At 38.3% G+C, this 22,495-nt stretch overlaps 2 protein-coding genes across 2 annotated transcripts in view; both read right to left on the bottom strand.

The window, feature by feature from the left end:
• LOC114618480 (ATP-binding cassette sub-family A member 3-like) overlaps positions 1–14,751 on the bottom strand; it is a 187,718-nt gene extending 172,967 nt beyond the window's left edge. Inside the window, exon 1 of the mRNA XM_028764249.1 lies at positions 14,635–14,751. The gene's annotated coding sequence lies outside the window, so the exon portion shown is untranslated. The remainder of the gene's footprint in view (positions 1–14,634) is intronic.
• A 2,399-nt stretch (positions 14,752–17,150) lies between these two features.
• Positions 17,151–22,495, bottom strand: part of LOC114618523 (ATP-binding cassette sub-family A member 3-like) — a 75,471-nt gene continuing 70,126 nt past the window's right edge. The window contains exons 29-30 of the mRNA XM_028764306.1: positions 17,643–17,716; positions 17,151–17,264 (exon numbers count right to left, since the gene is read on the bottom strand). Of these exons, the coding sequence (XP_028620139.1) occupies positions 17,151–17,264; positions 17,643–17,716 (188 nt within the window). The remainder of the gene's footprint in view (positions 17,265–17,642; positions 17,717–22,495) is intronic.

The following is a 22,495-nucleotide window of genomic DNA, read 5'->3' as shown; positions in this document are numbered from 1 at the left end:
GATTATATATATATATATATATATATATATATATATATATATATATATATATATCACCCCCAAAATTACCAGAGAACTACTACAACAGATAAACAACTTCAGAAAAGTGGCTGGATATAAAAATTAACTCTAACAAATCAGTAGCCTTCCTTGATTCAAAGAATAAATAGGTTGAGAAAGAAATTAGGGAAACAACACCCTTCACAATGATCATAAATAATATAAAATATCTTGGTGTGACTCTAACCAAGCAAGTGTAAGATCTGTAGGACAAGAATTTCAAGTCCCTGAAGAAAAAAAAAATTGAAGACCTTAGAAGACAGAAACATCTCCCATGCTCATGGATTGGCAAGATTAATATAGTAAAAATGGCCATCTTGCCAAAAGCAATCTACAGATTCAATGCAATCCCCATCAAAATTCCAAATCAACTCTGCATACAATTAAAAAGAGCAATTTGCGAATTCATTTGGAATAACAAAAAATCCAGGATAGCGAAAACAATTCTCAAGAACAAAAGAACTTCTGGAGGAATTGCCATCCCTGACTGTCAGGATCCATAATGGGACAAGCTAATAATTAGCAGGTGGTCATCCTGAGATGGCCTGCTTCAGATTATTATATAATCTGCAACACGTTTGTCCTCATCAAGCAAGGCTCTAAGGGGTTCATTTTAGGAAAGATTCCTGCTATTAATATGCTTTTCCTGTTATTATCAAACATATATAACAATCACTAAGTAATAGCACACTCCTTTGGAGAAGATCTCTGCAGATCCAAGAAGATGTACTGTTTTGTAGTGATGCTATATAGACAAACAGATGACTTCTTAAGTCTTAATGATGATCCTATAAGAATTCCATAGGAGAGACACTGAGGGTGATAACCAACTTCCCTAGTGTTTGGGGGTACTTACTTGGCTCATGTACAACGCAGAATCATCACAACTAGATCACTTAGTGATAGCTGGAACAAAGCAAGGGGGTGGTGGCTCTTAGTGACTAGTCCCTTCTCCTTGCTAGCAGCTTTACCTTACCACGGAGATAAGCCACTCAGCCCATCTAACTTTAGCCCATTCATCTAACATGTTTGATTATAGAGGGTAGGTAAACCATCTATATTTAGTGAGTGCTTCATTTTCATTGCTGGGAATACTATATATTACCTGCCTAGGTCTACTGGAATCTTTATACAGTCTTCTGACTAGTGGTTCATTCCTAGTTCTCAGCATGCTGTATCATAGCTGACTTTGCCTACCAGAGTGATCTTACATTCATCTTACCTATTGAGAACTGATGAATGTCTGGCACTTGCCAGACATACCAAACCATGAGCTGCTGGTGAGTCTTCCCTATCTAATAGAACTGTATCCTAGTTATCAGAGCCATCTAATTATTACAGACTTATCCATGGAATATATGCAAGAATTGCTAGATGCTCATTATACATGAAGAAATAAGACAGTGATTATATACCCGTGTATACCTGGAACTAAAATCAATATTCTCTACCAAGGTGACATTTGAGAACATCAGAGAAAAATATTGTATGGTGAAAGCCATGATATAAAAGGTTTAAAAATATAAAGGGTAAGAAAAAAGTACAAATCACCAACATGAGAAACAAAAATGAAGGGATATCCCTAAATCCTGTAGAAACTGTGAAGAAAAAAGTGAAAAGTATCAAATTTAAAGGCCATTAAAATATAATTCCAGTTGTTCAGAGAGATGCTGAGCACCAGAAATTCTAAAATACAGCAGTGGAGTTAAATTTTTGCATGTTCATTGAGAAATACAGTTTCTCATTATCTACCAAACTTGGTGAGATGAATTCTATAACAATACATTTACCCAAATAAAATACATATACATATGTATTTATATGCAGTAATAAAAATGGACACAAATATACCTAGCATTTGTAATGTATAAAGCCTAAAATTCCCAAATTTAGTATGTGATAGTGGAAATCACAGCATATTTAAATGAAGAGATGCCACAAAGTAATGTAAATGATGAGCTGTAACTACCCACAGAAGAAATAAATACCTCAACATGGAAGGGTAAAAGCAAGATCTAGAGTACATTCATTGAGTTCTAATTCATTGAAAGTGAATTCATCTCTTGAGAGATGAGCTCTAACACTGGCAGTATCTTAGGTAAGGAGACAGCAACACCTGCCCCAAACAGGGATTAACTAAGATCCACTGGGATCCAGGAATTCACTCCTGGTCAGGGGCACTGGTTCCTTTCAGTCTGTGCCCGAGCACTGAGCAGATCTTGGGCCTCAGCTCTAACCCCAGTAGCAACAGCCACCCCAAACACTTCTAAAAAAACCCAAGATAATAGGAAAGACAGACTCCAGTCAGAGACAGCCCAGGTAGCACTAAGGAGATCCAAATGGCGAAAGGCAAGCCCAAGAACATAAGCATCAGCAACCCAGGGACCTTGGCATCATCAGAACCTAGTTCTCCCACATTAAAAAGTCCTGAATTCCTCATATCACCAGGAAAGCAAGATTCAGATTTAAAATCACTTCTAATAATGATGATAGAGGACTTTAAGGAGGACATAAATAGCACTCTAAAAGAAATTGAGGACAACATAGGTAAACAGGTAGAAGTGCTTAAAGAGGAAACACAAAAATCCCTTAAAGAATTACAAGAAAACACAACCAAACAGGTGAAGGAATTGAGCAAAAGCATCCAGGATATTAAAATGGAAGTAGAAACAATAAAGAAATCACAAAGGGATACTACCCTGGAGATAGAAAACCTAGGAAAGAAATCAGGAGTCATAGAAGCAAGCATCACCAACAGAATACACGAGATAGAAGGGAGAATCTCAGGTGCAGAAGATACCATAGAAAATATTGACACAATTGTCAAAGAAAACGCAAAGTGCAAAAAGTTCCTAACCCAAAACATCCAGGAAATCTAGGACACAATGAGAAGACCAAACCTAAGGATAATAGGCATAGAAGAGAGTAAAGATTACCAACTTAAAGGGCCAATAAATATCTTCAACAAAATTATAGAAGAAAACTTCCCTAACCTAAAGAATGAGATGCCCATGAACATACAAAAAGCCTACAGAACGCCAAATAGACTAGACCAGAAAAGAAATACCTCCTGGTATATAATAATGAAAACACTAAATGCACAACACAAAGAAAGAATATTAAAAGCAGTAAGGGAAAAGAGCCAAGCCACATATAAAGACAGACCTCTAAGAATTACACCAGACTTCTCACCAGATACTATAAAAGCAAGAAGATTCTGGACAGATGTCATACAGACCCTAAGAGAACATAAATGCCAGCACAGGCTACTATACCCAACAAAACTCTCAATTACCATAGATGGAGAAACCAAGATATTCCAGGACAAAACCAAATTTACACAATATCTTTCCACAAACCCAGTACTACAAAGGATGATAGAGGAAAAGCTCCAATACAAGGAGGGAAGCTACACCCTAGAAAGAGCAAAAATAACCCTCTTCCAACAAATCCAAAAGGAAATAGCCACACAAACAATGTCACTACTAATAACAAAAATAACAGGAAGCAACAATCTCCTTTCCTTAATATCTCTGAACATCAGTGGACTCAATTTCCCAATTACAAAGACATAGACTAATGGACTGGATACATAAACAGGACCCAGCATTTTGCTACATATAGGAAATTCACCTCAGTGACAAAGACAGACACAACCTTAGAGTAAAAGGGTGGAGTAGCCATTCTAATGTGGAATAAAATTGACTTTCAACTTAAAGCTATCAAAAAGGATAAGGAAGGGCATTTCACATTCGTCAAAGGGAAAGTCAACCAACATGAACTCTCAATTCTGAACGTCTATGTGCCAAATGCAAGAGCACCAACTTTCATAAAAGAAACCTTACTAAAGCTCAAAGCACACATTGTACCTCAAACAATATAGTGGGAGACTTTAACACCCTACTCTCAGCAATGGACAGATATGGAAACAGAAACTAAACAGAGATACAGTGAAACTAACAAAAGTTATGAACCCAATGGATTTAACAGATATCTATAGAACATTTCATCCTAAAACAAAATATACCTTCTTCTCAGCACCTCATGATACCTTCTCCAAAATAGACGATATAATTGGTCACAAAACAGGCCTCAACAGATACAAAAGGATTGAAATAATCCCTTGCATCCTATCAGATTACCATGGACTAAGGCTAGTCTTCAACTGTGGGACTGCATAAGGGTATTCTGGTTCATGGCTGGGCATGTGCCTAGAACCCCGAGATTCTACGTGAGAACCAGCAGAAGTTCGGCACGGCGCCAGAACCCAGGGTCCTGAAAAGCAGTCTAGTCTCCATAGAACTACATTGTTCAGTCACATAGGACAGCCCCTCTCAAAGTGCACAGGTAGAGGATGTGACTATAGGCCTCAGTCCCTAGGGATTTACATACTAATGAAGGCCAGATGGTGGGAGCAAATTAAGCATGCCTGCCCAGATCCACCCCAGATCTACCCCCTTTTTCCCTCCCTATATAACTCGGGACTGCCCTCAGTTTTATGGGGGGTACTTCCAGATCCATCTACCATCTGCCATGACAATAAACCCTTTTGGAACCAAGGACTTCCTCATGTCATTGGGGCCTGCCACCGCCAAAGCCCCCAGCCGCTGGAACCTTAGACCTCCTGCCACATGTGGGACCCGCAGTGTGGAAAGCCTCTGGAACTCCACCGCAGTGGCCCCATTATTTTTTCCCACATTCAATAACAACAAAAACAATGGAAAGTCCACATTTACATGGAAACTGAACAACACTCTTCTCAATAATAATGGAGTCAGGGAAGAAATAAAGAAAGAAATTAAAGACATTTTAGAATTTAATGAAAATGAAGACACATCATACCAAAACTTATGGGACACAATGAAAGTAGTGCTAAGAGGAAAACTCATAGCTCTAAGTGCTTACAAAAAGAAACTGGAGAGAGCATACGCTATCAGCATGACAACACACCTGAAAGCTCTAGAACAAAAAGAAGCAAACACACCAAAGAGGAGTAGACAGCAGGAAATAATAAAGCTCAGGGCTGTAATCAAACAAGTAGAAACAAAAAGAACTATACAAAAAAATCAATAAAACCAGGAGCTGGTCCTTTGAGAAAATCAACAAGATAGAAAAACCCTTAGCCAGACTAATCAGAGGGCAAAGAGACAGTATCTAAATTAATAAAATCAGAACTAAAGGGGTGACATAACAAAAGAAACTGAGAAAATTCAAAAAATCATCAGATCCTACTACAAAAGCCTATACTCAACAAAATTGGAAAATCTGGATGAAATGGACAATTTTCTAGACAGATACTAGTTACCAAAGTCAAATCTGGCCCAGATAAACATCTAAACAGTCCTATAACCCCGAAAGAAATGAAAGCAGTCATTAGAAGTCTCCCCACCAAAAAAAGTCTGGGAACAGAGTTCTATCAGACCTTCAATGAAGACCTAATATCAATTCTCAATAAACTGTTTCACAAAATAGAAACAGAAGGAACGACCTAATTCATTCTATGAAGCCACAATTAAACTCATGCCTAAACCACACAAAGTCCCAACAGAGAAAGAAAACTTCAGACCAATCTCTCTTATGAAAATCAATGCAAAAATACTCAATTAAATTCTCACAAACCGAATCCAAGAACACATTATCCATCATGATCAAGTAGGCTTCATCCAAGGAATGCTGGGATGGTTCAATATATGGAAATCTATCAATGTAATCCACTATATAAACAAACTCAAAGAAAAAAAATCCACATGATCATATCACTAGACGCTGAGAAAGCATTTGACAAAATTCAACACCCCTTCATGATAAAAGTCTTGGAAAGATCAGGAATTCAAGGCCCATACCTAGACATAGTAAAAGCAATATACAGCAAGCCAGTAGCCAGCATCAAACTAAATGGAGAGAAATTTGAAGCAATTCCACTAAAATCAGGGACTAGACAAGGCTGCCCACTCTCTCCCTACCTATTCAATATAGTACTGGAAGTTCTAGCCAGAGCAATTAGGCAACAAAAGGAGGTCAAAGGGATACAAATAGGAAAAGAAGAAGTCAAAATTTCACTATTTGCAGATGATATGATAGTATACTTAAGTGACCATAAAACTTCCACCAGAGAAATCCTAAACTTGATAAACAACTTTAGCCAAGTGGCTGGATATAAAATTAACTCAAACAAATCAGTAGCCTTCCTCTACTCAAAAGATAAACAGGCTGAGAAAGAAATTAGGGAAATGACACCCTTCACATATAAAATACCTTGGTGTGAATCTAACCAAGCAAGTAAAAAAATCTGTATGACAAGAACTTCAAGTCCATGAAGAAAGAAATTGAAGCAGATCTCAGAAGATGGAAAGATCTCCCATGCTTATGGAATGTAAGGATTAATATAGTAAAAATGGCCATGTTGCTGAGAGCAATCTACAGATTCAATGCAATCCCCATCAAAATGCCCACTCAATTCTTCATAGAGATAGAAAGCAAATCTCAAATTCATTTGGAATAAAAAAAAAACCCTAGGATAAAGAAAACTATTCTCAACAATAAAAGAACTTCTGGGGGAAATCACCATACCTGACTTCAAGGTGTACTACAAAGCAAAAGTGGTAAAAACTGTTCAGTATTGGTACAGAGACATCAGGAGGATTAATGGAATAGAATAGAAGACCCAGAAATGAACCGCCATACCTATGGTCACTTGATCTTTGACAAAGGAGCTAAAACTGTCCACTGGAAAAAGGACAGCATTTTCAACAAATGGTGCTGGTTCAACTGGAGGACAACATGTAGAAAAATGCAAATCGATCCATTCTTATCTCCTTGTACAAAGCTCAAGTCCAAGTGGATCAAGGACCTTCACATAAAACCAGACACACTGAAACTAATAGAAGAGAAGGTGGGGAAGAACCTCGAATACCTTGGCACATGGGAAAAGTTTCTGTACAGAACACCAATGGCTTATGCTCTAAGATCAAGAATTGACAAATGGGACCTCATAAAATTGCAAAGCTTCTGTAAGGCAAAGGACACTGTCAATAGGACAAAATGGCAACCAACAGATTGGGAAAAGATCTTTACTAATTCCACATCTGATGGAGGGCTAATATCCTATATATACAAAGAACTTAAGAAATTAGACTCCAGACAACCAAATAACCCTATTAAAAATGGGGTAGAGAGTTAAACAAAGCATTCACAACTGAGGAAACTCGAATGGCCAAGAAGCAGCTAAATAAATGTTCAGTATCCTTAGTCATCAGGGAAATGCAAATCAAAATAGCCCTGAGATCCCACCTCATACCAGTCAGAATGGCTAAGATCAAAAACTCAGTTGATAACAGATCCTGTCGAAGATGTGGAGAAAATGGAAGACTCCTTTATTGTTGGTGGGATTGCAAGCTGTTACAACCTCTATGAAAATCAGTCTGGAAGTTCCTCAGAAAATTGGACACAGCATTACCTCAGGATCCAGCTATATCACTTTTGACCATATACCCAGAAGATGCTCCAACATATAACAAGGCACATGCTCCACTATGTTCATAGCAGTCTTATTTATAATAGCTAGAAGCTGAAAAGAACCCAGATGTCCTTCAGCAGAGGAATGGATACAGAAAATGTGGTATAATTGCACAATGGAGTACTACTCAACTATTAAAAACAATGAGGTCATGAAATTCTTAGGCAAATGGCTGGAACTGGAAAATATCATCCTGAGTGAGGTAACCCAATCACAAAAGAACAGACATGGTATGCACTCACTGATAACTGGATATTAGCCCAAAAGCTCACAATACTAAGATACAACACATAGACCACATGAAGCTCAAGAAGAAGAAGGAAGACCAAAGTGTGGGTGCTTTGGTCCTTCTTAGAAGGAGTATCAAAATATTCAACCAGAGCTCCCAGGTCTAAACCTACAGCCTGGGAACACAAAGGGAGGAACTCATGGCTCCACTTGTGTAGGTAGTTGAGGATGGCCTTGTCAGGCATCAGTGGAAGAGGAGGGCCTTGGTCCCTGAAAGTTTGTATTCCCTAGTGTTGGGGAATTCCAGAGCAAGGAGGTGGGACTGGGTGGATGGTGGGGGCACACCTACATAGAAGTAGGAGGGGAGATGGGATAAGTGGTTTTTGGGGGGAATGGTACAGGAGATAACATTGTAAGGTAAATAAAATATCCAACAACAACAACAACAACAAAATCAGATAATGGGTCTGCCGATTGTAGTTGAGCAGTGGGGACATTTTGTCAACAATTTATTATGGGGATTCCTTATAATCCTCAAGGACAAGGTATTGTGGAAGAGGCCCATGGAACTTTAAAAATAAAAAAAGTGAGACATACTGTTGCTGAGACAAAGAATGATGCTGACCTGTGAGCTTGCTGAGTGTCCTGACAAGGGTGACTGGGGAGATGTACTGGACATATGTTCCTGATCCAAATTTGCTTGCCTATAGCCCAGATAGGACAAACTGCCTTGCCTCAAGTTTTTAGACCTTCTGGGATAGAGAACTAAAAAGAGAAATTATAATGTCTCTTGTATAAATGTCTCTTAAAGGTGACCAGCTATTACGACTCAATCATATACTGGTCTAGAAATCAATCCAATATTGGAAATAACAGTCTACACTTGGAAGGGTGGATCTGAAGATTTTCAGAGACATATTTGGAAATTAGATGTAGTTCACTAGGATGTTATGATAGCAAGAGATAAAGTTGGGACAGGATCTGGATTTCAAACAAGGGTTAGTACACATTTTAATTGTCAAGCTAAAATTGATTTTGTCTCTTCTACAGTATTTCTTGTAAGTTGCATTGACTGTATAATTTCCAATTATGTTAGTGTGTTGAAACCTGGCATGTCTGTTACGGGGGTCTATCAACCAGCTTTTGTCTTACTGCCCTGAGTATTAGAAAACCCTGATTCTCTGAAAAAAGCTTGAAAGTGCTGGAAGAAGTGAGTTAGGCTTTAAGCAGAAGCAAGAGGGTAGCAGGCTTGATTATTGCTGGTATAACAGCTTTAATTTCATTAATTGCTAGCACCACTGCTTCTGCAATAGGATTGACACAAGGAGTTAAGAAAACTATTTTTGTTAACCATCTAGCAAAAAAAAAAAAATGTTACTAATGTATTGAGTATACAAAAAGATTTATATAGGTATCTATAACACCACATGATACTCTATAACCTATTCAAATTATCTGGATGAGGTTCAGGGTTCAAGAGTTAGGAGCCATCTCAAGTGTCATGACAAATATCACTGGAGTAGTGTCACTTCTAAAATTTACAATGATTGTCATTATAATTAGAAAAAATTTTAAAGACACCTTTAGAATATTTGGCATAATCCTAACACCTCTCTGGGTGTGTTAACTTTGCATGGTGAGATCAGGAATTTAAAGAATGCTGCTCTGTTGAGCTTTGATACTGCAGATAATGCCGATAAAATTATCCATGGCTTGAGGTCAGTATTTCCATTTTGGTTAAACCTTAGGAATGGCATATATAGCTTGATTAGGCTAGCTTTTCTTGTCCTGGGAATACTTTTATTCTTGCCCATTGTGTTAAAGCTTGTCTCTAGCTACATCAACAGGTTGGCAGCCAAAGTACATTACTTGAAACTGATAATGGACCCCCCAGACAGAGTTATTAATTTAACATGCTGGCAAGTCAAGGATGAGTAAGATTCTGCACAGAGCCTTACCAACCTAAGACAGAAGTGCATTGCTTATGATAATGCATATCCCATGACAGGTATGGAAGGCTTTCTTGTCAGAATGACCTAAGAGAGGCTCAGTCTGGTTTATGCAATAAAAAGGGGGAGATGTGGAGAGCTTTTGGGGCTGCCTGGAAGGAATGTGACATAGGCCAAGGACAAGAAAATGGACTGCAGGCAGGAATCTGAAATTGGGCTGGAACGAAGTAATCTCAGGCAGAAATCTAAATCCTAGGCTAGAGCAAAGAAGAAATTTCAGGCAGGAATCTACATCTTAAGCTAGAACAAAGAAATAGGCTTCAGGCATGAAAATGACTATGGGCTAGGACAGGGAAATAAGCTCAGATACTTTGATCATCCTGATAAGCCCTTAGAAATACTGATCAGGAGACTCTGTTTATTGTCGTGCATGTTCTTTGATTATCTGGGTTTATTGTCTTCCTTGTTCCTGGACTACTTGCATCTATTGTGTCCCTAGTTCCTCAACCTAGAACTGACCTTGATACTTGCATGTAATTTAAACAGTATAAAGGCAAAAAAGGAGGAGGAGTGATGGGGTAGGGGATTAATGGGTGGAGGGAATGGGGAAGGGGGATGACATCTTAAATGCAAATAAATACAAGATTGAATAAAAAAAAACAAAAAAAAAGAAAGTTCAAGAGACAAAACTCTAGCCTATATGGATAAAGACTACATCACAGGCCATATATCAAAAGAGAAGGATGATTACTTCAAATAGCAGAATCTCTGTAGAGTAAGACTAAAATAGAGTTTAAAAATAGTTCCAGCTTCCGGAAAATGCCTTATTTCATACTTTAAAGAATAGTAAACAATTTCTTGCTTTGCTATTATTTTAATTTTATTGAGACTTTTATACATGTGTATATATATGTTAATATATACTTATATATAGTCTATATTTATAACATGATTATATCATTTTCACCCCTACCTCTCCCCCTCCAACTCCTCCAGGGACATTCCACTCCCTCTCAAATTTATGACCTCTTCTTAATTATTATTGTTACTATTAAGTTCAAAATTCCTGATCTTACCAAAACGGTGGTACTGGTGGAATTATCCTAAATAGGATGTTGGACAGGTAACAGAAAGATTGCTATTGGGTAAACAAGCCTAGAGCTCTTTTTTATCAGATGAGTAACCAGCCTGACTCCATTTTCGTAATCAAGAGCCATTTTGATATTCTAGTCTACTTAAGTTTCTGTTTATTTGGAATTGGGCTGTACCCACCCTGTGGCCACAAAATGATCTAGTAATAGATGTTTCTGGAAGATTTAACTCCCTGGTTTTGCTTCTGTAACCACATTTGCTTGAAAAATCTCTCACCCTGGGGTTTTGTCCCATAAAAAGAGCTTGAGAAAGTGGCTCAGGGCTGTTCTCTTAAACCCTGTATTGCGTGAGACAGCCACCAGACCTAAAGCTTGTTTTGATTTGGCCTTAATTTGTTGTCAATTATCTTTCTCCTTGTGTCTGTGGGTTCAACAATGGATACTATTATAGAGGTCCATAACAAGTCAAAATAGGGGTAAGTAACCATGGGATGTCCAACCTCAGGTGATACAACTGCAATGCAATTTTGGGGTGGTATGGGGATGAGGTCTCCCTACAATAGCCCTGGCTGTACTGTAAATCATTTTGTAGGTCAGGATGACCTCAAACTCAAAGATTTGCTTGCCTCTGCTTGGATTAAAGGCATGTGCCACCATGCCTGGCTTACAATGCTATTATTGTTTAAATTATATTATAGTCTCTATGTATTACCATTGCACAATAAATTTTTTTAAATGTATAAATTTTTTCCATTAGATGATAAATAAACTGTCAGAAGCCATAATAGGATAAGCTAATAATTAGCAGCTGATCATCCTGAAATGCTTGCCTCGGATTATTATCTGCGACAAGTGTGCCACATCAGCAAGGCTATGTTGGACATATTTTAGGAAAGATCCTGCTATTAATATGCTTTTCTTCTTCTTCTCCTTCTCCTTCTCCTTCTCCTTCTCCTTCTCCTTCTCCTTCTCCTTCTTCTTCTTCTTAAACATATATAACAATCACTAAGCAATAGCACTCCCCTTTGGAGCAGATCTCTGAAGACCCACGAAGATGTACTGTCTTGTAGTGATGCTATATAGACAGATAGATGACTTCTTAAGTCTTAATGATGATCCTATAAGAATTCCTAAAATTATATCAATGATTATTAAGCTCTTTTATAGTGGGACTGCTATTAAGTCCCTTTCTGATAGTCAAAACTGCTATGAGAACTCTGCCAGTCTCTGAAGTGTCATCAGTTAACAGCCCTTAGATAGCAACCAGACTCTCTCCTGCTCAGAGCACATTCCAAGGTAGTTGTAAAACAATTAACCAAGGGTCACTAAAAGGGAACTCATGATTTATTATAGGTGCTAGGACAGAAGAGAAAATATTGCTTGGGTTTATCTATACAAAACTTCACTAATTTCTTATAGTTTTAAACCTTCGGTGAACTTGTGGAGCTAGACAGGTGATGGATGTTTAGTCAGATAATTACTCCTAATGGATATGCATGTAAACATTCTCGATTGTAAACTTCTATTTCAATTTATGATTTGAATTTTGGTGTGAACTTGTGATGCACTTTGTAACGTGATCAGGAACTCTGAATGATGTATAAGACAAAGGGATGTTCCTTAGTGACTTCACTTTCTCACTCTCACTTACCTCTTTTTCTCTCTCCCACTCTTTCTGGCTCCCTCTTCTCTACCCTCCCCTTCCCTCCCCTCCCCTCCCCTTCCCTCCTCTCCCCTCCCCTCCCCTCCCCTCCCCTCTCCTTCTTCTTTCTTCCCTGCTTAGAATTTCCCCACTTAGAATTTTTCCTTTGTTAGAATTTTTCCCTTTTCCTCACTTAGGGCCTTCCCACTTTTCCCCTTAGATAGCTTTCATAGGGAATTTCTTACACTTAGTAATAAACTATAATAACTTTTCTAAGTGTCTTTTCTTCCTGCGACCTCAAACTAACAGACCTAAGTTAGAGCCTGGCAGTGCCTGCAGGGACAGATCAAAGGCATTGCTTAATCCTCTGCTGTCCCATGGCTGAGGTGTTAGTGGCCAGAACAGATAGCAGGTCAGCTACAGTAGACTAGTAAGTAAACATTAGTAACAGTAACGTAGAGAAGTAAACCCTATTAGACAGCAACCTTAAATATCTCATAAAGCCCAAGGCTTTACTCCAAATCTCGTAAGACCAAGTCTTACCCCCGCCGACGCTCTTCCAATTCCTATCCCCCTTGGCTGCCTCAAGAAGAACCAACCTACAGGAGGAGAAGAAAGAAGATCACCTTCTCCTCCCACCAAACTGGGGCTGGCTCCCGGTAATAAATGAATACATATTCATGATGCCCACTATTTCTTGACTGAAGTGGTATAATGGTTAATTACATTTAAAGTTTTAATTACTATTTTTGAGAGAGCAAAAAAAGCAAAAAACAAATGCCTCTAACATGTAAACCTCTAGCTTGTACAAGTTGTACCCTATCAGCACACTTCCCCTTTCCCCAGACATTGAAGACTATTCTTAAAATTGATTCATTTTGCAAAACTTACTGTTCTTGCAAGGTAATAAGCTCCTGCCCACAAAGGCAGAATACATGTAATGTTGTGGGTTTTTTCTCTTTATAAGCCCTGGGCCAATATGGCTAAATGCTGCACCACAGGAGTGCTCTTAGGTACAGTCCTGATACCAGTATTTAAATTAAAAGCCTCTTATTAGTTAAATTTTTATTAATATACTGGTGAGACCCTGAACAACTCCAGACCCATAACAAAAAGAATATAATCATATAACTTCCAACAACATAGACTGAACTAGATTATCATGTTAAGTAAAATAAGCCAGGCACAGAAAGACTATGTATACTCTTATATGTAGGGTATAAAAAGAAATTATTTCATGGATACAGAGGAGGTTATCAGAGGGAGAAGACAGGTGTAGGATAGGAGTGGTTAAGGAATATTGATTAGTTGGTACTGAGCTATAGTCAAGTGAAGTATGAAGTTCTGGTTCTAATCAGAGATAACTACAATATGCCTGATATTTCAAAAAGCTAGAGAAAAAGAATAAAGTAGACAAGTACATTTAAGAAATCTAATAAAGATAGTTTCTCATTTAATTTTCTCAAGAAATGGCACCTGCTTATTTAAGACACACAATAAAATTGACAAAGGTTGACCAAAGTTTTCTTAAGAGTACAGAAAAAGAAAAATGACGTCAGTTCTGGGTGAGTTCTTTAACTGTCAGCATTCAATCAAGACCCAGAATTAGATTTCACTGAGTAGAGAATAGACCATGACGAGAATTCAGGAGCAAAGAGTACCACATACGTCCCAGGAGAGTTAAACGTTTTTTGTCTGTTGTGGAAAATGTCAAGGAGCAACTTTCTTTTACTAGAAAGTATGAAATTATGGAGGAACTAGTAGCTTTTTGTTTTTCTAACAGAAGATTTTCCTCTTTTTCCTTTTCAAAAGCTGACTCAGCTAAGCCATGCTCATTGCGACATTGTATTCTGTGCAGTCCTACCCATTCAGTTCTCCAGGGAATGGTGGGGAGGTGAGCATCCTGCCCTCTAGCCTTTAACCTCTTGTAACCTTACACCCTGAGCTGGGCTCTGACATCCCCCCCCAACAACTTAAACTGGAAATGGCGGGAGTTACCGTGGTCGAACTGCTCTTCCCAAACTTGAGCTGTTCCTCAGTAAGCTACAGCCCAGACCTCAAATGTACTTCAAACCTCTCACAGTTTGAGTTGTCAGGGAGTTTAGGAAGCAGTGGGGGGATGAGTGGGAGTAGGTCCCTGACACTCACCACTCAGAGCTAGCAACCGCCTCCACATACCCTGCCTCCTCCACTGAGTCGCTTGGCTCGAGTCTTCCCTAAGCTGCACTTCCGCTCAACACCCTCGACACACGGATCAACCGCTCTGCGCAGCCTCACCAGGACAGGAGCAGAGGCCAACCGGAAGCGCGGAGGCGGGGCAGAGGCCTAGTAGCAGAAGGCAGTGCTTGGGGTGTGTGGGAGGGCCTAAGTCTATCGGGGTAGTCATGTAACAATTTAAGGTTTCACAGTTTTTCTTTTGTTTTTAAACTATTGTATTTTAAATTTATCTACCTTCATTTTACGTGCATTGGTGTTTTGCCTATGTGAAAGTGTCAGATCTTGGAGTTACCGACAGTTGTAAGCTGCCATGTGGATGCAGGGATTTGAAGCCGGGCCCTGGAAGTGCCCTTAACAGCTGAGCCATTTGTCCAGCCCCAAGTTTTTCTTCATCTAGATAAAGACTTGTCAGTGCCTGGTTTTCAAGTACCTAAATTTTGTTTTCCCTGATTTTTCCCCTTTGTCAATTCTTGGTTTTATTGTTCTGCTAGTGTGTGCTTTTCCTACTTTTCTACTTCTTGTGTTAGGCATGCAGTTCGATTCTTGATTTAAAAGTATTTTTTTGTTGTTGTTTTAGAAGTCTTCATTTATAGCTACACATTTTTCTCAGCTCTGCTTTTGCGTTTAAAATTTGGTATGTTTTGATCTTGTTTCATTTTCTGAAGACATTTTGTAATTTGTTTTCTTTTTTTGACTCATAATTAGTAGTACTTTTACTTTCAAATACTTGTGAATTTTCCACTATTTTGTTTGTTGTTGAATTCTAGTTTTATTAAACATTTTGGTTAGATAAGGCACTCAGTAAGAGTTCAATATTTTTAAGTCTAGGCTTAAAATTTTAGAGGCTTTTCTTTTTAGACCTGGGAACCAAAGCCAGGTACTTGCTGCCAAAGTTCTCTACCATTGAACCAAATCACCAACCCACCCTTATTGTGGCTTGTTTAAAGACCCACGATTCAGTGACTGCTAGAGAATATTCCATATGCACTTGAAAAGGATATATCTTCTATTATTGTTTGTTGTAATGTTCATTAGAGGTATGTCTAAGTTCCTATTGGAGTGCTGTGCTGATGAAAGCAGTCAAGAAGGTGTTTTTATTGTTCAATTTATACCCTATGTATATATGTTGTTGTAAGGCTAAAACAGAACCAGAGCTTTCCCCACTCAGGAAACAGGAAAGCAATGGATATAGTTTTAGGAATCAAAAACAATGAATATTTCCTTAGGAATCAATCATACCTTTCTGTTGACTCCCATACCTAGGTAGCCAAAGGAAAAGCTACAAAGTGTTCATGGCCCTAGAGCTTGATAAAAATAAAATCCTTATTGATATAATTAAAACCATTTTAATTACATTTTATTTATTTGGGGTAGGGACATGTGGAGGTCAGAGGATAACTAACTGGAGTCAGTTTTTTCTTCTACAATGGGGACCCTAGGGATCAAACAAGTGATGAAGCTTGACAGAATGTGCCTTTACCAATTGAGCTGTCTCAATGGCCATGGCTGTTATTTTATAATTGAGAAGTTCCGACTGAGGTCTGAAAACTGAAGAAACTACCCTAACACACAGCAGCTCCCTAGACAATCCTGTAGATCCACCAAGAACCATCCGACTTACATGCTCATGAAATGCAGCAAGAGACAGAAAGAGCGATCATGACTTCTCCTAGACAACAATCAGGAAAAAAAAATCTTGGTCTCATTCCATTTATACTTTATTCTCTTACTTTTCATTTCAGGGGAAGCAAGAATAGAAAGAAAATCACGTTTTTAAAGATCCTGTCCATGTACTTCATTTTCTTTCTTTAATCACTGAAGTAAGAACCATTATTTCAAAATTTGGAAACTATAATATCAAACTTTGACATTAATTTAACTTAGACATAGGAGGGAATAAGTTGATGTGTGTTTGTGCACATATATTTGTGCACATGTTTGTGGCAAATTTGATTTGCTTGGGGTTTGTATTCTTATTTATAGCTTCTAAAACTAACACATTTCTACTTGGGCAAATCTGATGGCACTATCGCTGTTAGATGTTTATACTCAAGTACTTAGACCATCTAAGAACGAATCCTTGCAAAAATGAATGTTGTTCTTTCATTTTTCTAGGAAAGAAAAATAGCTCTAAAAATTGTTTTTAGATTTAGACATATCTGAAACAGGACATTCACCCATATCTTCAGTGAAGAGGACACATTTTTTTTTCTTTCAGGGAACTATTTATTACACAAATATATTTACATGAAGATTAACAAGCACAGAATGATCTTCCCATGTACCCAGCTGTAGGTAAAACAGAGTGAGAGAGAAAGAAGGAAAGAGAGAGAGAGAGAGAGAGAGAGAGAGAGAGAGGAAGAGAGAGAGAGAGAGAGAGAAAGGAAAAGAAAGAAAAGTCAGTATCACTATTTGTAGCTGAGTCTCAAGGAACCTCTGTCTTATAATCACTTCCTGTCTTGGTCAGCAAAAGACAGGAAGACTTGGTCCAGGGTGACCTGATTGATGGAATAGTCTTCTAAATTGTACTGTTTTTTTGCTTGCTCCAAAATGCCAAACACCTTAAACAACAACAAAAGCATGCAGTTGAAGTCTCTCTCTAGCTCCCAAAGGATCCTCTTCCCATCCTCCTCAATTTCTGTCAGGTACATTAAATTAGACAACAAGACCAGAAGGGCAAAATCAGAATGCAGAAGAAAACAGGTGATTGAGAAATGGAGGATGTAGTTCTCTGTCTCCGTTTCTTTGATGGACATGGATTGATAATGGAATTTGAGGGCAGTCATCAAAGGCATTTATACACTAAGGCATTTGAAGAGGAACATAAATACTCCACTGAGTTCACAATATCAGGTACAGTTCTGCTCCCTGGATCCCAAGTACCCCCATTGTTAGTGTCCCCTAACATGCACTGATAAAAAGGTACCATTTCTGATCACCTTTCCCCAGCTGTTGTCCTTGCTGGGAATGTAGTAATTAAGAATCCCTTGATTCTCTTGCTTTAAGTCACTACCTACGACAGGAAAATAGGACAGGTGAGTATTTTTACAAAGTTCTTTTTAGATGATCAAAATAGTACTGTATCTGCTTAATGTTATATATATAATGTTATATACAAAGGTGAATGGTTGGGGTTAACATAGCCGATGTGATTCCTCCCAACCTACAGTCTTTGGTATATATTAAATATTTTTAAAGACTTTAGAACTAATTAAATAAAATAGTCTTATTGTAGGGAATTGACAGCAACTATTGAAGCTTTTACGCTCAGTAAATTGTCAACTTGTGTGCCCGGTGTAAAAGTTTGAGCTTTTAAAAACACTAATATATTTATTCCTAAACATAGTGCTGACTATTGATAGGATTTTCTGGTTGTGCGTGTATGAGGGCACAGTTTGGGAAGAGGAAGACGGAAAAGTATGATGGTTGAGATGAGAATGATCCCATAGGTTCATATATTAGAATATTGGTTGGTTGTAGCTGGTCTTTGCTACCTTGTGGGTCCTTCTTTTTACCCCCATCACTGGATAGGAGAAAAAGAAAGATGGGGAGGGGGGAGAGTGGAATCTGAGTCTAGTTTCTTTTTGTTTCTTCTTTGCTACTTTGTGGGTTCTTCCTTTTCCCACCCCTTATCTCCCCGGTTTTCATCCCCATCACTAGATAGGAGAGAATGAAGGATAGAAGAGAGAGAAGAGGAGAAAGAGGGAGAGGGAGAGAGGGAGGGAGAGAGAGAAAGAGAGAGAGATCTGAGTCTAATTTCTTTCTTCTTGCTTCTTTTTTGAGCACTACTAACAAACTGCACACAACACCCCCTGAACGACCAACAGCCACCCACTCCTGCCTCTCAGGGGATTTATATACCCTCTGAAAAGTTCCAAGAATCCCAAATGTCACACAATTACAGAAACTATCTGCAACTCAAAAAACCATGCCCCTGCTAGAACATGAGGCAAATCATAGCCAGCTGTTGCACAGCAGCCCCGTATCCCTACACTTGGGGTTAAAATGAAAACATATCCTTAGAATAGTCTTGTGTTTTTAAAGGAAGCCTAAATTTCAGAAGTCTCACTTCAATCTCTCATTGGTGGAGCTGTTTGGGAAGGATTAAGAAATATGGCCTTGTTGGAGCAGGTATTCCATAAAAGTGGGCTACAATGTTTCAGAAGATGGTGCCATGCCAGGTAGTCCTCTTTCTCTTTCTGCCTGGTAGGTGTGGATCAGGATGTAAATCTCTCAGTTACTGCTCTGGAACCATGTGTACTTACCTGCTACCATGTTCCCTGCCACGGTGGTCATGGATATTAATGTTTTAAACATGTAAGCCCCTATTAAATGCTTTCTTTTATAAGTTGTCTTGCTCATGGTGTTTTGTCATGGCAACAGAAAAGTAACTAAGACAAGATTGTCTCAGTCTCATGATTACACATGTCCTTCCACATGCAAGGAGAACCGTGCACAGAAATCAACCAGTTATGCTACTGTGATCTTGTTGTTTTTACAGGTAAGGCTCTAAGAGCATGATTAGTGGAAAGAAGTGCATTTATCACTAACTGTGGTGATCTGTATAGTAAAATGTCTGGCTTTAAGCAATGTATAGTAAAATCTTCATGTCTGGCTTTGAATGAAATGTTTCAGCAAAGTCTTTGCTATGCTTGGATCAATTACTAGAGGCTGAGAAATTGTTATGAGACTGTTTGAAACTTGAAGAAATATTGTCTCTCTAGAGAATCTGCACTTGATGTTACATGAGAGCTTGCAGCTGCACCAACCTTGGTCCTAAGACACTCCTGGCAAACATGACTTTTTTTTGTTTTTTGTTTTTTTTATTCTGGCTAGTCATGGTCAAAAGGGTTAGATTTGTGTGGGTCGTCTGCTCTCATGGGCAGCAAGGGCAAGATAACTTTGGTAACTGAAACCTTTCCCAGCCCCAAGTAATGTTTGAATATTTGTATAATGGAGTGAGCTAGCTGGGTATCAATCTTTTCCAAAAAGGCTGAACCCCTCTGCTCCTTCAGAAAATGAAGATTTAGCATCTTGGTGAGTTTTTCTCTCTACTATGGCAACTACAACTGACGTCAATCAATAATTAACCTATGTAAATCTGTAAATCATTACAACTCTAATTAAACTGAATTCAAAACGTTTTAAAGAAATATTACATGCTCACGTGTGTGTGGATTTGGTTAATATTAATCTTAATGCATGCATTATTGTGATGATCATGTAGAACTCTTTTATTGTGGCATATTTCAAATATAAAGCATAATAAAGTATTTAAAACAAGCACTGAAAAAAATCACCCCATCTAGGTCAAATAATACTTACTCATTCGTTGTCAGGTGCAATGTCCCAGCTTCTACCCCATAAAAATAAGCAATATGTGCAACATGAATACTGAAGGCATTTTCATTTTTTCAGTTCATCTACTTACTCATTTAAATTAACATGAGAACTGATGTGATAATGCAGTATGTATGCATGCAGAAGGGCTAAATTGAGTTAATACAGTTGCTTTTGGGGCTGGAGATAGCTCAATGGCTAGAAGCAGTTGGTCTTGCAGAGGTCCTGGGTTCAGTTCTCAGGACCAACATGACAGCTCGGAACCATCCCTAACTTCAGTTCCCGGAATCTGACACCCTCTTCTGACCTCTATGAGCACCAACCACATGTCTGGTAAACAGACATACATGCAAATAAAACAGTCTCTCTTTCTCTCTCTCTCTCTCTCTCTCTCTCTCTCTCTCTCTCTCTCTCTCTCCCTTTCTCTCTCTCTCTCTCTCTTTCACACACACATAATTAAAAATAAATAAAATAGATAAATCTAAAAAATTATGATATCTCAGTCTTTTATGTTTATAATAGATTATTAAGAGTATAATATTATAACTATAGTCATCACACTGTTTAATTTTTCTTCTTCTGTGGCGGTTTAAAGAAGAATTTCCCCACATCCTCATAGGCTCGTATATTTGAATGTTTAGTCATCAGCAAATGGCACTGTTTGAAAAGAAAAGGATTAGGAGGTATGGCATTGTTGGAGAAGTATGTTGATGAGGGTTGAGGTTTCAAAAGTCCTGTTTCTGTCTCTCTGTCTCTCTGCCTCTGTCTCTCTCTGTCTCTCTCTCTGTCTCTCTCTCTGTGTCTCTCTCTGATGATGATGATGATGGACTAAGTCTCTGAAACTGTAAACAAGCCCCAGTTAAATTCTTTCTTTTATATGAGTTGCCTTGGTTATGGTGTCTCTTCACAGCAATAAACGAGTGAATAAGGCACTGCATCCTTTATCCAAAATCTCCCCAACCTCATTCTACTATAGCACCTAGTAACCACGAATCAACTACTTCCACGCAACTTCCTTAGATTCAACATCTGGGTGAGACCGTATGGCATTTGTATTTTTATACATAGCTTATTTCATTGAATAAAATGTCATCTAGCTTCATTCATGTTGCCACAAATGATGGAGTTTCCTTCTTTTTCAAGGTTAGTTTCCCTGCTATGTGCATCCATGCTAGCTGCCGTATGTATATCATATTGTCTTTATCCACCACTCCTCAACAAATCTTTACATTGTTTTCTTTTTTTGGTACTGTGAGTAATGCTACAGTAAACATATAAGTGTAGTTATCACTTTCACATACTCTTTTTACTTGTTTTAGATATATTCATGAGTAGCTAGCAAGGTCATAGGCTAGTTCTATTGCTAACTTTTTAAGGAATTTCCATTTTTTAACTGGCTATACTAATTTACACCCCACTAACTTCCTACCGATTCCTAAAAAAGAAAAGCTTTTAACTTTTGTCTTAGTCACTGTTCTATTGCTATGAAGAGACACCATAATAAAAGCAACTCTTACAAAAGAAATAATTTAATTTGGGGCTCACAGTTCCAGAGGGTAGTAGAATCCAAGACATGGTAAGAAGCAGACAGGTATGGTGCTGGAGCAGTAGCCAGGAGCTTTATATCCTGATCTGCAGGCAGTGGGCAGAGAGAAAGCTAACTGGGAATGGTATAAGTCTTTTGAAATCTCAAAACCCAACCCCCAGTGACACAACTTTTTCAACAAAGCCTCACCTCCTAATCCTTCCCAAATAGTCCCATCAACTGAGAAGCAAACATTCAAATATAAAAGCAGTCCGTATGGACCTATGGGGGTCATTCAAACCACCACAGCTTCATACCATAGAACTTAATGCTAGCTATGAGCTTGCGGCATATGGTATTATAGATGTTGAGAAGAATTCCTATTGCACCCAATCTGTTGAATAATTTTTAAATCACAAAATGTTGAATTTTGACTGAAGTTTTTTCCCTTTCCATTAAGATAGGTGTAAACACTCGTCATTTACTCTGCTAATGTGGTATCGTATTTCCAGGTTTGGTGATGGTAAACCATCATTTCAGTATGGTTGTTGTTGTGGTGGTGGTTTTTCTTGGCTTTTTTTTTAAGACAGGGTTTCCTTGTGTAGCCTTGGCTGTTCTGGAACTTGCTCTGTATACCAGGCTGGTCTTGAATTCAGATAGATCCATAGTGCTGGGATTAAAGGTGTGCACCACTACTGCCTGGCTTTCTTGTGGTCATGAATGATGTCAGCAAGATACTAACGTATCTTGCTGAGAATTTCTTTGCCATTCTCAGTACAGACATAGGTCTGTAATTTTTCTTGTAGTGTTCATGACTAGTTTTGGCATCAAATTTGAAAGTATTATCTTTTGAAAAAAATTAAGATGCCCCTGCTCTTTATTCTTTAAATAGTAGTGCAGTGAGTAGGAGCCACACTTGGAGTCTCA

The sequence above is a fragment of the Grammomys surdaster genome, unplaced genomic scaffold (assembly GCF_004785775.1).
Source record: "Grammomys surdaster isolate TR1022 unplaced genomic scaffold, NIH_TR_1.0 142, whole genome shotgun sequence".
In the NCBI taxonomy this organism is placed as follows: Eukaryota; Metazoa; Chordata; class Mammalia; order Rodentia; family Muridae; genus Grammomys; species Grammomys surdaster.
This window is presented reverse-complemented; position numbering and strand designations above follow the sequence as displayed.